This window comes from Panthera uncia (genome assembly GCF_023721935.1).
Source record: "Panthera uncia isolate 11264 chromosome A3 unlocalized genomic scaffold, Puncia_PCG_1.0 HiC_scaffold_11, whole genome shotgun sequence".
NCBI classification, from domain to species: domain Eukaryota; kingdom Metazoa; phylum Chordata; class Mammalia; order Carnivora; family Felidae; genus Panthera; species Panthera uncia.
The window spans coordinates 27,095,583-27,112,667 of NW_026057578.1; the positions used below are offsets into that span (position 1 = coordinate 27,095,583).

The following is a 17,085-nucleotide window of genomic DNA, read 5'->3' on the forward strand; positions in this document are numbered from 1 at the left end:
CCAATCAGAATGCTTTATCCCTCTGGCTGCTTGGGCAAGTGGCTCCAGGCAAGCCAATGGGGACCTGCCCCGGGACTTTTCGCTGCAACTGCTAGGGAAAGGGCTCACTCTAAAGGCGTTTCTCATAGGATAAGTCGTGATCCAGACTCGCTGGCCGCCGTCTTTGCTGCCACAGGAGGAGAAGCTCTCTGAGAATAAAGCTGACGTTGAGGAAAGCAGGGGTGAGAGACGGGGAGAGAGCGTTCTAATGATGTCCTAAGATAACTTGCATTCGGCCACGAAATCAGTGCCCTGAACTCAGTTCTGGAAACCAATAACTTACCTTTTTTTTTTTTTTTTTTCCTTCCCCATTGGCCCCTTTGAGCTAGATTTCTGTTACTTACACCACGAAAGAAAGACCTGGCCAATTCCAGGCAGAAACAGTGTCATGGGTAAGTTGCAGGGGGCGAGCCACTGAGGTGATGATTTGCTTGGGAATCCTTTCCTGTGGAGGTGGGATGGGAGCAACGTTTTGAAAACTGAAAAGGCTTTTGATGCCCGAAGAAGGAACATTATTTCCAGTGAGGGGAGCAGCTTGGGCAGAGGGTGCTCAGGGGAGCACTGCAGGGCACAGTTCCATCAGGAGGAAGAAGGAGGGGTGGACAAGTAGGGGGAAGAGAGGCTGGCCTGAATTGTGCATGATGAATAGATAAGTAACTTATCTGTAGTATCAGGCAGCAATAATTTGTGTCGGGTGGCAATAACTTGTGAAGAAAAACGAGGGCAAGTAAAGGGGCTAAAGGTTGGTAAAGAGCTGGTTTGGGCCGATGAAAAAATTCTGGATGTTTCTGGTGGTGATGCACAGCATTGTGAACGTACTTAATACTACTGAACCCGTACCCTTAAAAATGGTCAAAACGATGAATTTGTATGTTATGTGTATTTTACCACAATAGCAATAAGAAGGATCGGTGGAGGGGTGCTCTTGGAGCTAGGGTGGTCAGGGCAGGCCTCCTGGAGGAAGAGGCATTTGAGCAGAGATCCAAATGAAGGGAATTAGCAAGCCCTGAAGACACGGTGAGAAGAGCATTCCAGATGGAGGGAAACGAGAGCAGAGGCCAGGAGGCTGGCGTGTGCCTGGTGTGCTGTAGGAACTAAAAGGAGACTGATGTGCCTGGAGCCCAGAGAGCAAGCTGGGCGAGGGAGGGAGATGAGGCTCCAGGGGTGGTGGGAGCTGGCACGCCAGAGGGAACTTTGGATGGGGTTGTAAGGGTGGTGGGAGGCCGGTGCAGGGCTGGGCAGGGGAGGGACGTGAGCTTTCCCAAGGCCCTGCAGCTCAGGACCAGCGCACCTGGCGGTCCATAATGTCCAATCCCAAGCCATGGGCACACCACAGCCGGGAGAGGTGTCTTGGCATTATTGTGTCCATGGGCTGTGTTTCCGGAAGTCCCTGAACCCCCCACGAAGCTCAGTTGCCCATGAGTATTTTGGGGGTAACAGGTCCGTGGCTTTCATCACAGTCCCAGAGGGGTTCTTAATAATCCTTACATTTAAGGGGCTCTTCTGCTCGCAAAGGAGAAAGATGGGGAGTTTTTGAAAATTGTACCGATGAGGCCCAAGCTATGCTTTTAGAATTACCTTGGCTGTTCATTGCAACATTAGTCGTAAGAGAAAATATTGGAAACATCCTTAATGTCCACCAAGAGTGGACCCATTAATTATATTGCGGCACATCCGTCCACAGAAGGGAATACGATGCAGCTATAAAGACGAAGGAGAGGTCTCTTTATGCACCCATATGGAATGAGTCCAAGATGTATTTAAAAAAAATTTTTTTTAATGTTTATTTATTTTTGAGACAGAGAGAGACAGAGCATGAACGGGGGAGGGGCAGAGAGAGCGCCGGAGACACAGGATCGGAAGCAGGCTCCAGGCTCTGAGCTGTCAGCACAGAGCCCAATGGGGGCTTGAACTCACAGACCGTGAGATCATGACCTGAGCCAAAGTCAGAAGCTCAACCGACTGAGCCACCCAGGCGCCCCTAGTCCAGGATGTATTTTTAAGTCAATGAAGCAAAGTGCAGACGAGACGGCATAATAAGCTTCTATTTATGTTTTTTAAAAAGGGGGCAGAAGATTACAGATCTAGGTTTGTTTCTATACACACAGACTATCTTTGGCAATATTCACAAGAAAATAGCCAATGTAGGGGCACCTGGGTGGCTCAGTCGGTTAAGCGTCCGACTTCAGCTCGGGTCATGATCTCACCATCTGTGAGTTCGAGCCCCGCGTTGGGCTCCGTGCTGACAGCCCAGAGCCTGGAGCCTGCTTCGGATTCTGTGTCTCCCTCTCTCTCTGCCCCTCCCCTGCTCCTGCTCTGTCTCAGAAATAAAGATATTAAAAAAAAAAAAAAGAAGATAGCCAATGGAAACCTTACCTCATATGGGTTTTATGAAGATGAAATGAGTTAATATTCTATAATTGCTCAGAAGAGTGCCTGGTATGTAATAAGTGCTGGAGGAGATTTTGTTGAATAAAATGGGTGAGGGGCTGTCTCAGGGGACCGAAGGAGCAACTAGACGTTGGGAAGAGACTTCACTTTTCTTCACCCAACGCTCTTGGGCGCCTTTCGAATTAGGTACCGCGGGCCAACATTTCAATTTTTTTTTTTTTTTTTTGTAGTTAAAATTAAATGTATCTAGATAGATAAAAGATAATCTGCGGGGGTCAGAGCCTGGAAGGAGGTCCCGCCCAGAATCCCCGGGAATTAGCTGGAATTGGTCAAAGGCTACATTGTGTGGTGTGGAAATCAGGACGGGAGGAGAAGGGGGTGGGGGTGGGGGTGGGGGACACCAAAACGCCCACGCCCCAGGGCCCACTATAAAAAGCACATTTAAAAACACCAGACTGGAAACGTTTTTTTATTATTATTATTTTTTTAAAATAGCCAAAGCACGTCCCCCCAGGAGGCGTGTTGCAGCTGCGGGCCTCGGCAGTTCCCAGGTGATGTCAGTCCTGGCCAGGCGCCAGCCCCGGCCCCTTGGAGACGGTCTTGGTGGGTTCAGCTTGACTGTTTTTCCTTCCTGAGACTTGAGGACACCTTCCTGTCTCAAAGAAAGCAGCCTTTCCAGGGCTTTCTGAGAGCCACGGGCCCGGGGGGCGGTGGGCCTGGGCTGAAAGGGAGGGAGAAACAGGGGGAGGGGGCAAGGGAGTGGGGAGGGCTGCCTCAAGAAGCAGAGTAGTGAGAGCAAAAGAGGGCCCAGCGGGGCTCCCTTACCCATCTCACAGGGGGCGGGAGGGGGTGTGCTCCTTGGGGATCCAAGGCCCGCCTCCCGACCCCTTCCTCCCCCGGCCCTGGCCGCTGCCTGGGGGACCTACTGGGGTGGGGTGGGGTTGGGGGGCAAGAGACGTTCCCACGGAGCTCCCAGCTGGTCAGGCCTTTCCTCTTCCCTAAGCTCTGGGCCCATCCCGCTGTCTTCTCTGGTTAAAGGCTTGTTGCCAGTATCTTCTGAGCTTCCAGGCTGCGTGGGTTTTCTGCAGACGGCTGAACCACAGATCGGGGTTCAAGGCCTGACTGCACTCCCGGCTGTGTGACCTCAGGGGAGCCACTGCTTCTGTGACATGGGTGAAACGGCCCCTGCAGCGTGGTGCGCAGACTGCGGGAGACAGACGGGTGCCTCCGGGTCCTTGGGCGGCGTCTGCTGAGCACTTGCTTTGCGCTGGCACCGGCGATGCCGCTGGGGATGCTGCAGCGCGTAAGGTGCGGTGGGCAGAGGCCCTGGCCTGCCTCGAAATCTCAGCTGTTAGCCCCTGGGCAGGAAAGGAGGGAGGTTGGGGGGGGGGAGGGGCTCTGGACCCTGTGTGATCTGGGGGAGCCACGAGGATGACAGCCCCTGCCTCACTGGGGTCGGGGGTGTATACGAGTTGCTGCGCTCGAACCGCCTGGGCGCTCGGTCAGCCTCGGCTATATTCTTATTCTCCTCTGTCCACCATCGCTCGCCTGTGTGCCTCACTGAGCTGCTCTGGGTGCTCGGGGTGGGGGGGGGGTGGGGAGACGTATCAGGGATTATTGGGTTAAGTTCGGGGGGCCCTGGGACCCACGGGTGCCCCATCATTCATCTGCTGCAGGGTGGGCTGGACAACTTTGGAGAAACTTTGACCCCCGGCAAAGCCTTCTCGGGCCTCAGAGCATCATCCCTGTCTCCTCGGATTCTGTGTCTCCCCCTCTCTCTGCCCCTCCCCTGCTTGCATTCTTCTCTCTCTCTCTCTCTCAAAAATAAATAAAATATTAAAAAAGAAAAAAAAAAAAGATGATCACAGAACCTGCCTATGCAGGGGTGTTGGTATGGATTAAGCGAGGCCTTCTGTGGAAGTCTCTCAGAGCAGTGCCTGGGACTAGTGAGCCCCGTCAAGGTCACTTCCTCTCATGCTAATCTCTGCTCTGGGATGTGTCACCAGGCAATGAAAACAGTGACTGGGACACATGGAATCTGGTTCTGACTCATCTCTGACTCACTGGGTGACATTGGGGATGCGCCTTGCCTGCTCTGGGCCTCAGTTTCCCCACTGGTGGAAACTCCAAGGAGATGAGCTCCGGAGGCCCTTGCACTGAGACCCTCCAGGAGTCTGTGTTTAAACCTCTCCAGTATTGGGAGCATGAGTACTACCAGGGAGCCCGTGGAAGAGGCAGATTCTGGGACCCATCCTGCCCAGGCTGGACCCTGGGATCCTCTGAGGATTTCACCCCTGAGACAGGGGTGAAACCTAGGCTGGGCAGTGCCCTTTTCTGTCTTGTTCTGGAAGCCCGGGTTCAGTTGGGGTCCTATGGGACCAGACACACACCTGATGAGGCCATGGAGGGCAGCCAGAACACTTGGTTCAAATCCACTCGCTTAACAGCTTCCCTGTGACCTTGAACAAGTTCTGTAACCTCCCTGCGTCTCAGTTCTTATCCACAAAATGGGGCAATAATAGCACGGCCCTGTAGAGTAGGCTAAATGGATTAACTTATGTAAAATACACGGACCAAGGACTGATACCTAGCAGGCTTTCAAAAAGTGAGGCATTTTTCCAAGCTCGGAAGCCCTGGGCATTAAGAAAAAACAACTCCTGAATTCCACCAGCCTTCCTTCCTACAAGGTCAGTTTGCCCCAGTCTACAAAGCCTTTCTAGTCCACCATATGCAGAATGTGCTGAGATGAGGAAAACCAGGGCCCAGAGAGGGGGCGATACCCAGCCCAGGTCACACAGGAACCCTGGCCAAGCAAGCCCAGGCCAGGGTTCCTGCCTTCCAGCCGGTTCACCCTGAGCGCCTCCCCGGTTTCCAGGCCCTGCTGGCCTGCCCTCTGACCCTGGCCCCCTGGGAGCCTGATCCCAGGCCCGTGGGGTCTGCAAGTCTGGTCTGGATTAGACACGCTGAGAAGTAAACGCTGGCCCCCCCAGCAGGCTGCCAGGCGGGACCCGTGCTCACAGCTGCTGAGGCTCACAGGGACATAAATCATGGTGGCAGGTGGCTCGGGGACTGGGACCACCCTAGCCTCCCAAAGGGCACAGGGGCCTAAGAGTCACGGGCAGGGATGCCTGGGTCCACCAGGGGTATTTTCTGTCCGCAGCTGAAGTAAGGGCGAGTCAGAGGGGGCCAGGAGACCGTTTGGCAGACCTCATATCCTCGCAGGCCAAAGCCTCAACTTCGTTTTAGCTTTTCATTCTGCAATCATTTCCAAACATACAGAGGAGAGAAAAGTGGTGCACGAAACTCCAATACGCCCTTTACCTGGATTCACCACCTCTGAGCACTTGGCTATATTTGCTGTATCCTTCTCTGGCTCACAGACGTTTTTGCGGAACCATTTGAGAGTGAGTCGTCTACATCGCGTTCCTCTACCCCTCAACCATACTTCAGGGTGTCTTTCTTTCTTCCTTCCTTTCTTCCTCTTTGTTTTAATTTCAGAGGGAGAGGGGCAGAGGGAAGGAGGGAGAGAGAGAATCTTAAAAAACACTTTTTTTTCATGTTCATTTATTTTTGAGAGAGACAGAGACAGAATGTGAGTGGGTTAGGGGCAGAGAGAGAGGGAGACACAGAATCCGAAGCAGGCTCCAGGCTCCGAGCTGTCAGCACAGAGTCTGACGCGGGGCTCGAACTCACAAGCCACGAGATCATGACCTGAACCGAAGTCAGACGCTCAAATGACTGAGCCACCCAGGCGCCCCAGGATGTATTCCTTCCTTCCTTCCTTCCTTCCTTCCTTCCTTCCTTCCTTCCTTCTTTTTTTAATGTTTATTTTGAGAGAGAATGTGAGTGAGCAGGGGAGGGGCAGAGAGAGTTGTAGAGAGACCATCCCAGGCAGGCTCTCACTGTCTGTGTGGAGCCTGATGCGGGGCTCGAACTCACAAACCGTGAGATGATCCTGGGTCGAAATCAAGAATCAGATGCTTAACCAACTGAGCCATCCAGGCGCCCCCCCCCCCCAGCCCCGCCCCACAGGGTGTATTTCTTAAGCACAAGGATATCCTCTTACATAACCATATGGTTAACAAATTCGGAAAATGTAACATTGCTACAATACTTTTCTCTATTGTTCTTATTCCGATTTTGTCAACTGTCTTCTGTGGTATATTCCCCTGCAGTACAGGCCTCAGCGCAGGGTCACGTCCTGCATTTTGTTCTCCGGGTCTCAACTTTTGATATCATATGCACATGGGGTAGAAACACACAGTAGCCGGCGACACAGACATTTGACCCTACACGTACGTCCTGTAAATTGATATTTTGGTAAGTCCTCTATTTAATGTTCTCATGATAATGCATTGTCTTTGTGACTGCGTGTGGGTGCTTAAGAGTTGACCTGCTACAGGGGTGCCTGGGTGGCTCAGTCGGTTAAGCCAGCCTCCGACTTCGAGGACTTCAGACGCTTAAGGTCATGATCGTACAGTTCGTGGGTTCGAGCCCCGCGTCGGGCTCTGTGCTGACAGCTCAGAGCCTGGAGCCTGTTTCAGATTCTGTCTCCCCCTCTCTCTACCCTTCCCCTGCTCATGCTCTGTGTCTCTCTGTCTCTCAATAATAAACGTTAAAAATTTTTTTAATAAAAAAAAAGTTAACCTGCTACATACACTTTTTGGAATTGTTTTGTGGTGTTTTTTAATCTAACAGGAGCCTCATAAAATGGAAGCAATTGGGCTAATGAAGGGAGCTTAATGCAATGGAGGAGCCCTGGCTGGAGGAAGGGGTACTGCACTCTCAGTCCTGCTCAGATCCAAATGCTGTGCAACCGTGGTCCATTGCTGCCCTTCTCTGGGCTTTGGTTTCCTCACTGCCACCGGCAACCTCTGAGGTCTTTTGCTTGCAATTGTGAAGTTAGGGATGGGAGCCCTGTGTATCGAGGAAGGATGCCTGGGTTCCTAGTGGCCCAGCAGGGCCAGGGGCTCTCTGGGAGACCCAGGCAGGCTGCTCCCTCTGTATCGGCTCAGTCTCCTCTTTGTGAAATGAGGGACTATGAGATCACGTTCACGCGGATGCTCCTGGTGTCTAAGAAGGCTTGAGTGGAGAGTGCGACCTGAAATTTAAGCCTCCCCTTCAGGGTCCAACACGGCCTGGCTGAAGTTGGTCACTGCCTCAACCCTCGGTTTCTTTTCCCTGAACTCCTTTGCTCCTCTGGCTCCAAGCTGGCCGTCGCTCAGGGACCCTTGGGGAGCCTGGCTGGGCTGGCCCATCCCGAGGGGGGGAAGCGCATGCATTGGGGGTGGGGATGTTGAGCAAGTGTCCCCCCCCCCCCTGCCCCGAGGTACTGGCCCACGGCTATGCCTTTTCCAAGTCACATGTGTTGGGCTGGCCTCGCAGCTCACCAAGGTTCGGGCATTAATTCTGCATTACCCAGGAGGGAGGCTCCGGGAAGCCCGAAAGCTGCAAAATGCACAGGACAGAGCACTCTGCAGCCGTGAACAAGTCCAAAGTGGCTCTGTACGCTGAAGGCTTTCCAAGACGTAAGGAAATTCTGTTGTGCAGAACAGTATGTGTCCCAGGCTCCCACTCGTGTGGGAACACGGTGTGCGTGTGGCTTGCCTATATATATGCCAACTGTTTCTGCAGGAATCCCGGAGACCCTGGGATCCCCGGGACCCAACCCCAAGAGGAGGAGCCCAAGGGAGGTATGTACTTTTCACTGCGCACTGTTGGATTCAACTCGAATTCCTCACCCAGTGCGTAAGTGTGGTCTATTAAAAACTATCCAGCCAGGCAAAACGACTGATTATCATTCTGTCCTCTATTCGTGCTGGTTAGAGATTGGGCAGGGTGGCGGTCGGGCAGTTTCTCTGGGGTCACCTGGCAAACCTGGTGGCAGAAGTGAGCCTCCAGCCCAGAGCACCCAAGTGTCTGCTTTGTCCCCACTCCCAGGTTTCCTGCCATTGACAGAGTCACAGTCCTTTTCCTATGGCTTTGCCAGGGGCTGCCTGGCCCTGGCCCTGGGCAGACACGGGGAATGCAATGTGCTTTCCTAATTAGCTCCCCAACTGGGAAGCAGGACCGCACCGGGACAGGATAGGCAAGAGCAGTGTCCTGAAACACCAGGGAAATGGGGGGAATGGAGCGAGGGTGCTTGGGAAGCTCCCCCAGGCGGGACCACAGCCCCTTGGGGCCCTCCTTCCTCCACTTCCCACACCAAAGAGGTTACATGAGGTGCTTTTACAGCCCCTCCAACCTGGACTGACCCCCTCGTTCTCCTGGGGCCTCCGTTTCCATCTGCGAGGCAGGCAGGGTGGGCGTGGCTCAGCGCCTGGCACGGAGAGGGCACCCAGGAACCCGTGGATCTGCAAAACGGCAGCCCCACGTCAAGCCCCATCAAAAGGTCAAGTGCGGCGGGTGGCAGGGCCCAGTGGATACGAGCATAGACTGGCCAGGCTTCGGTCAGTAACTGCTAATTACAAGTGCTTGTTAAATACGTTCGAAAAACAGGCATGAGTGTACCCTGAGGAAAGGAAGGGTGGCTGCCTGGCCCTTCACCTCACCTGGCCCCTCTCTCTCTCTCTGCCTTTCCCTCCCTCCAGCCTCCTGAGCCTCTCTGATCCTGGCCTCACAGGGACAGTCCCAGCCCAAGAGCCAAGCGCACCTGGTTCTACTGACCAGCTGCCTCCATCACCATCTTGGCTGAATCCGCGAAATGGGGAAACAGCAGCCTTCACCACGCGGGGCCCGCTGGGGCACAACCGGGACCTGGGGGCTGGCCCTCCAGTGGGGTATCTCCGGGCCAGGGGAAGGCTTTAGGGGTGGACGGACCTCACATCACCATCCTGCCACATGCCTTTGGGTGTCACTGGCCCCCCAAATCATCTCAGCTAAAACAGGGGTAAGGATATCCCCCTTAGCACACGCTCCCTGTCTGTGAAGACACGGAGAAGGGACAGGTTACAGTCTAGCACATTCGAGTGGAGTTAAGTAGCTACTAAAGGAAGGAGGCTACCCTTTATCTTTGTGTGCTGACTTGGGATGACAGCCAACGTAGATCAGGAAACAGAGTGCAAAGGAGCTGAAAGCAAGGACGACATGCTACTCTTTGGGTAAAGAGTGGAAGAAAGTATATACATACATATATATTTTTTCTGCATTTGCTTGGTTATTCATAGGGAATGGGACATCACAAAATCTGGTGGCCAAGGCTGCCCGCAGCGGGGGAACTAGTGGCTGGGGGACACGAGGGAGGGGAACTTTACCATGTTTCCTCTTGTACCTTTTGACTTGTGAACCATGTGAATAAATACATCCCTTATTCACAAATAAATACATTTAACATTTCTTGCCAACCACATCAGACAGCTAGTGACTGTTCACGAAGACTGTGGGGAAAGTTTAGTCATCCTGACTTCCGGAGAGGGGTCCTCCTGACGTCCCCCGGCCCCACACCCTCCAGGGCACAGGGGAGCACCTGCGGCATCTGGGCCTCTGTCAAGGGTCTAGGAGAGAGGCCACCTCCGACCTCTGCCGGGAGTCCCCCTCCCCCATTCTTCAGATGGGAATATCTTTTATTTAAAAATACTTTTTTATTTTAAACCCACCAATTCTCTCTCTCTCACACACACACGTACACACACACACACACTCATTCACAGATATGCACACATCCTCTGTCACCAACAGTCTTTGTTGTTCCAAAAGTTCTGCCTTGTCTCTGACCAGCTAGGGCTGGGACTGGCTGGATGGGTCCTCATGGCTCTCTGGGGTGTGGTGGAGATGTCCCAGGGAGCCTGCCCACAGGGTCATGGGCCCAGACCGTGGTCCTCAGGTCCCAACACGAAAGAGGTTTGGGTTGGGCTCCTGGGGTCTTCTCCCCTGTTCAACCAGCGGCTGCCCTCTGGCCTCCTTCTCCGGGGTCCTGCGTGGAATAACTGCCATAGGGGTCTAGGCTCATCTCCGTGGCACTCGGAGGGGGGCCATCCCCCTCACCTTCAAGCAGCTGCCCCCTAGGTCACGACGGCCACCCTGCAGGAGGAAAGAAGTTCGATCAGGTCACCATGAACGCTGGAACTAACCTCTGTGTCCAGCACTAGGGGACCTCATAAATAAATCACAGCCGCACAATAAACTTCTCCACAGCAGAAGGCAGAAGAGACTCTTCAGGACTGATAGGGAATACTGGAGAGATAACATCATTCAAGGACAAAAGCAACAACTGAGTGGATGTTCCTGTGTGCTGAGATTTCTGGAGAGAAGGGCATAAGGGAAATTGCTAATGGGTTTCCTCAGAGGAGAGGAATTTCGTGAGGAGGAGGCAAGATGGATGGGAGGGAGACTTTTTTTCTTTTTTTAATGCTATGTAACGTTTTACCTTTTTTTTTTTTTTTTTAATGTTTTCATTTATTTTTGAGACAGAGACAGAGCATGAGCAGGGGAGGGGCAGAGAGAGAGGGAGACACAGAATCCAAAGCAGGCTCCAGGCTCCGAGATGTCAGCACAGAGCCTGACATGGCACTTGAACTCACGGACTGTGAGATCATGACCTGAGCCAAAGTCCGACACCCAACTGACTGAGCCACCCAGGCGCCCCACATTTTACCTTTTTCATTTCTTCCCTATGTAATTTGTTGTTTCTTCTTTTTTTTAAATCCAATACATTTTAACATTTTTTTTTTAATGTTCATTTATTTTTGAGACAGAGAGAGACAGCATGAACGGGGGAGGGTCAGGGAGAGAGGGAGACACAGAATCTGAAACAGGCTCCAGGCTCTGAGCCATCAGCACAGAGCCTGACGCGGGGCTTGAACTCACGAACCATGAGATCATGACCTGAGCCGAAGTCAGACGCTTAACCGACTGAGCCACCCAGGCGCCCCAAATCCAATACATTTTAAATCATAATATTTTACATTTACAAACAAACCCCACAGTGGATCCTCCCCACTGCCCCATCGTCCGCCCAGTGGCTCACTCATCAACCTTCAGAAGTAGACTGTGGATTTCTGGCCTCCCTAAGGTGTTCTCTCCACCAGGAATGTGCTGTCTGGTCCTGTCTCCCTGGGAGGGCTTCTCTTCCTGCCACTACCCGGCACTTCTGGGGACATTCTACCAGGATAAAACTTAGAAGGGGATGGCAGGGTCTCTTTTTGTTCCCCATCAGGCTGGGGGCTCAGGGGGTGGTAGGGAAAAGTCCTTTGCTCTGTAGCCCTGAGCCTGGTGTGGAGCAGGCACCGACGAATGCTGCTTGAATCAGTGGTGCCCACCGGAAGATGGGCAAATGATGGCAACCCCGAAGCCACCTGTCCCTCACCCTGCAGGGGTTGTCCCTACCCGGTATTGTGAGGTCTGACACGTGGGTTTCATCCTCACTCTAAGTCAGTGAGGTCGTGGGCATTAGAGCAACCCCTCTGTTGAGGCTCCCGCCGTGGAATGCCTGGCCCAGAGGCACCCAGCCAGTTGGTAAAAAAGCTGGGCTAGAAATCCACGTGGTCCGACAGTCAGTTCTGCTTCCAGGACACGTTGGTATCTGAAATCCCACTGCAAACGCTCACCCCACCAAGCCTGGCGAGGAGATGGCAGGACAGGCATCTTTCTCAGCCATCTAGAGAAACAGCCAACCATCTGGGAGCTCTGCCCCCTGTCCCCTCCGCCCCTGGGCCCAGGTTGGGGCAGATCCGTCCAGATGTGAGCCCAGCCTCCCTCGAGGCTCTCCGGGCCCAGGACAACATGTTCATTCACAGGCAGGGCTATTTTGAGGGCTGAGGCCACCGTCCCAGCAGAGCCTGGGGCTTAGGCTTCTCACACAAATCTGGCAGGAGTGGCTGAGAAAGGGGGACAGGAGTGGGGAGGAAGAGGGTGTAGCGTGCTGGGGGGTAAAAACACTGGCCTCTCACTCTTTCACTCTATTTCCTCGGGACGGGCAGAGGGGTTTTTTTGGGGGGGGGGGGGAGGGGGGCGGGACTCCTCTACCCCAAGTCTGGCAGGCATGAGGAGACCCTGGTCTCATGATAACGCTGGGACCCTTCCTCTCCCTGAACTTCAGTGTCTTCGTCTATGACGTGGGGACACAGTGATTCTACTGCCGCCCCAGGATGCAGCGTCATGCAAATGCAGCTGTGAAGGAGACTTGCAAAGTGCCAAAAGCACTTAGAAGGGCCCTGACTAGGCCCCGGCTTCTCTGTCCCCTAGGAACTCAGCGCCCAGGGCTCTGGGAAGCACGGTGGTTAGGAGCTGGGCTGGAGTGAAACAGATCTGAGCTTCAACCCCCGCTCTGCCTCGAACTACCTGTCAGACCTCAGGCAGGTGCCTTCACCTCACTGAGCCTGTTTCCCCACATGAAACGTGGAGCTGCTGTGAGGACTGATTATACGTATTTATAGGTGAAGCCCTTAGCACAGCATCACGCACACCCTAAGTGTTTAATAGGTGTTCACAAGTGGGGCGCCTGGCTGGCTCAGCCCGGTAAGCGCTTGACTCCCGCTCAGATCGTGATCTCGCAGTTCACAAGTTCAAGCCCCGCGTCGGGCTCTGTGCTGACAGCTCAGAGCCCGGAGCCTGCTTCGGATTCTGTGTCTCCCTCTCTTTCTGCCCCTCCCCTGCTCACGCTCTCTCTCAAAAAATAAACATTAAAAAAATTTTTTTAAATAGATGTTCACAAGTATCATTATCAGCATCACCTGGTAACGGTACCCCCTGCCCCACCACCCACCGGGCCACGTCAGCTCCTGAGCTGCTTATGCCAACTGGGGAGCGCCTTCCAAGATGATACTATCCAGCTCCACCCCCAGGTGACAGAAGGGGAAATGGGAGAGACAAGAACTCCACTCCCATCTCCTACTTGCTATTTCCATCACAGAGGGCCACACCAAACCCCTCCTTAAACAGAAAGATGCTCCAGAGAACAGGGTGGTCCACGGTGACCCCCACCTCAGCCATGTGGGAGGGAGGGGCTCAGAGTAGAGAGGCAGACTCTGGGTCTTGGAGCTGTCTGGCCCCCAAGGCTCAGAAGGGAGTCCCTGAAGTGGCCCCACAAGACAGCCAGCTTTTTTCAGTGGAGCCTTCGAGGGGCCAGAGCTGGCCAGGATCGCCCCTCTCGCCTAATCCCAGAGGAGCCTGTAGGGATGAGCCTGGCTTCTGCAGCCAAATTTGGCTAGGTTCTTGGTCCTGTAGACAGATTGCAGGGAAACAGGCAGACCCGGGCAGCGTCCCTGGGATCCATGGGATAGGTGGAAACCAGCAGAAAGAATTCCCCCACCTGCTGTTGGTGTTCGGGCATGGTAGGCACACCCTCTCCCCTGAGGCCTGCCCTGACAGTCCCCCACCCCGACTAACCTTTCCCACTTCCCAATCAGGCAGGCCTGAATCCGAACCCTCACCTCATCATGGACGGTGTCTCGGAACCATTGCATTGGTAGGCAGGTGGGGATAACCAGAGGCCCTCCCTCCCCCACTGCCACTGAGGGGCTTTGACCATAATATGTGAACAGTGCTTAGCACAGGAAATCAGCGCCCAACAAGGCTGCCTCCCCTCTGTGCTCTGCCCCTTTCCTTCTCTACGTCACGCATCCTGATGCCAACTCTCGAAGTGCCCTGTCCCTAGAACACCTTTCCTTACCCCCTCACCAGCCTTGTCTCTGTTCCCAAGCATCTGTCCGGAGTTCAGCCCCTGGCTGGGGGCACCTTCTGGGCTCTGACAGTCCCTTGGTGCTCCGCCTCCCCACCAGGAGAGTGCAGCATCCCTGTCTCCATGGCCTTGGTCTGGCCCTGCCCCTGCACGGGGAGATCCTGACTGTGATGGGTGGGGACCCACGACCTGCCTCTCTGGGAATGTTCTCAGGGCCACCAAAAGGCGACTGTTGGGTAGATAGGGTTGGATGAACTGAATGAACAGGTGAAGCGCATCACCGTGGGCCCAGCCAGCCCTTCACATCTGGAGGCCTGAGGCCCACCTGGCTTCCCCTCCCAGCCTGGAACGCTGACCAGGGCCCACGGCTGGGAGCGGCAGGGTACAAACCAGAGCCTAAGAAAACTGACTCAGGGAATTTGAAGCAGCCATGGGGGTGAGCGGCCAGACTGGGAGTCTGATGAGTCAGAGGAGGGTGGTCTGAGGCCAGGACCCAGAGGCTTCCCCAGAACAGAGTGAAGCGGGGGACCCAGAGCAGCTGTTAAGAACCGAAGAATGGGGGTCTCAGAGGCCTGGCTCCATCCCTCGTGGCCTTTCACTTTCCAAAAGGCTGTGGGCCCCTCAGGGGCTCAGGGGCTCTCCCAGTCTCCAGGACCGAGAGGGAAAGATGAGGGATGAAGCGGGCTCCTTGGGGCCCAGGCAGGAGGAGAGCCAGCTTTCAACCAGGAGAGCCCCCAGGCAACCTGTGCCGCTACCCAGCCCCCCTCGCCCGCTCCCAGGCTGGCTCTCATCCTTGTCAGAGCGCGCGGGACGCACCACGAGATCCTAACTCCACCTCTGTCTAGCGGACTCAACAATGACTCTGCCCCACACTCCATCCCGTTTGGGGCTGGGGTGCCCTCAGGACACCCCCGTCTTCACTCCTGCTCATCGCTGGCTGCCTCAGAGTTTTAGCTGGGGGTATGCGTCCCTTTTGCTGCTTCTCAGTCTCCTGCCCTCGGGTCAAGTCTTAGGATGCGGGACCACTACTTTACTGGGAAGGGTAGTTCGGGGCAACAGGCACGCAGCGACCAACCGAGCCTGCGTCCTGGTTTCCCAGGTGAGTAACTGTGGGCATGGGATCACACCCCCCCAGCCTCGGATCTTCATCAGGGATAAAACGGCCAGAATAACTACCTGCCCGGCTGAGTTCTTGGGAAGGTGAAAGGGGACGAGGAACGCACCTCGCACACAGGAAGAGCCCAATAAATGATGGCCTTTGTAACCATTTCCTCACGCTCTTTCCCCAGCACACCTTCAGGGAAAGGGGTGTCTCTCAACGAGCAATGTCCGCTCTCAAAGAAATGCCCGAGCTCTGGGCTTTCCTGCACCACTTTGAGCGAGCGGTTGTGTTCCATCCACACCAAACCCTGGGCTTGGAGCGCAGCACCCCCCCCCCCAGCCCCCCGACGAATTTCCTGTCGCTTCCCCCTCTCTTCAACTGGGGTCCCTGCTCCTCTTCTGCTCCCTAGGAGGCCCCGTCCCCCCGCCAACCCCTGCCCCGCGGCCACAGTCCTGGGGCTCCGCGCACTCACCCCTTTGCGCTGGTTGCTGAGGCAGAAGGTGCAGATGGAGCGCGGCTGGCGGCCGCCGTCGGGGGCAGCGGGGACCGCGCTCTTTGCACTGCCGGCCGCCCGGAAGCACGGCTGCCCGTCGTCGGCCGCGTCCCCCAGCAGCAGCACGTTGGCCAGGTGCGCGATGTAGCTGGACGCCAGGCGCAGCGTCTCGATCTTGGACAGCTTGCGGTCCACCGGCTCGGTGGGGATGAGCGTGCGCAGCGCCGTGAAGGCCGTGTTCACGCTCTGCGTGCGGTCCCGCTCCCGCGCGTTGGCCGCCTGCCGCTGTCGCACCACCACCACGGGGCCCGCGCCGCCGCCCGCCCGCCGCCCGCCCCCGGGGCCCGGGCCGCGCCGCGCCGCCTCCAGGCCCTCGCAGCAGCCGAACGACTGGTCGGACGCGTCGCTCTCGCTGCGGTTCTCCTCGTCCTCGCTCAGCAGCCGCACGTCCGGGTACAGCACGTGCGCGCCGACGGGGCGCAGCAGCGCGAACGCCATGGGCGCCCGGCCGCGTCCCTCCGTGCGCCGCGTCCCAGCGTCTGCCGCGCCCCGCCGTGCGCTGCCGCGCGCTCCCACGGCCCCGCCGGCCCCCGCCTTATAGCCGGGGAGGGGCCAATCACGAGGCCGCCCCGGCGGGGGCGGAGGCCGCCGCCCTGGCCAATGGGGAGGCGCCCGCCGCGCCCCGGCCAATGGCGAAGCGCCCGCGCCCCCGGTTCCCCAGGTTGAAAGCAGCCCGCGAGCTAAGTGACCCGCCCTGAAGGCTTCAGTCCCCGCCGGCGAGCGGGGCGAGGGGCTGGGGAGTCTGGGGGTTTGGGGTGGGTGTGCCCAGGTCTGGACCCTTTATCCGCGGTCTAGACGCGCAGGGGGACTCTCTTGGCTTCAGTTTCCTCGTTCCCAAAGAGGATTGCAGAGAAACTAGCCTGGGGTTTTCCCGCCTTCACATTCTAATGCTGCGGTTCTGCAACTTTCGTTTGTGTAAGACTTGGGGAAGGGGGGCTGTTGACAGGACAGATCCCTGGGTTCCCCCCGTTCTGATTCAGCAGGTCTGGAATGGGACCCAGGAATCTGCATTAGGGTGGTGTCCACGAAGAACACGTAGAGAAACACTGGAATCTTTCCAACTAAGGATTCCACAGTGTCACATCCTTAACAGCAAACTTAAAAAAAAAAAAAAAAGGCGAAACAAAAACAACACGCACAAACGCCAGTAGCTTCATTCATTCATTCATTCATTCATTCATTTATTCATTTATTCATTCATTTATTCATTCAACAAGTATTTCTTGGATCCCTGCTATGTCAGGAATGGTTTTAGGTCTGAGAATAGAGAGGTGACCAACTCTGCCCTCATGGAATTGACATTTTGGTTGACGTCCTACCTTGTGCCACCCACTGTGCTGAGTACTTTACTGATCTTTACTGCTCCTTGCTGAAGTTGTGGGG

General features: G+C 55.4%; 1 protein-coding gene and 1 long non-coding RNA gene across 2 annotated transcripts; both read right to left on the reverse strand.

The window, feature by feature from the left end:
* Positions 1–2,883: 2,883 nt before the first annotated feature.
* On the reverse strand, positions 2,884–3,580 carry LOC125936300 (uncharacterized). Its single transcript, XR_007461994.1, has 2 exons — positions 3,357–3,580; positions 2,884–3,082 (listed from the first exon to the last, which is right to left on the reverse strand). It is a non-coding gene; the product is annotated as an uncharacterized LOC125936300 (long non-coding RNA).
* A 5,640-nt stretch (positions 3,581–9,220) lies between these two features.
* Positions 9,221–16,204, reverse strand: TCF15 (transcription factor 15). Its single transcript, XM_049651007.1, has 2 exons — positions 15,622–16,204; positions 9,221–10,449 (listed from the first exon to the last, which is right to left on the reverse strand). The coding sequence occupies exons 1-2, from the start codon at positions 16,138–16,140 to the stop codon at positions 10,375–10,377; spliced, it is 594 nt and encodes a 197-aa protein (XP_049506964.1). The 5' UTR covers positions 16,141–16,204; the 3' UTR covers positions 9,221–10,374.
* Between the last annotated feature and the right edge of the window lie 881 nt (positions 16,205–17,085).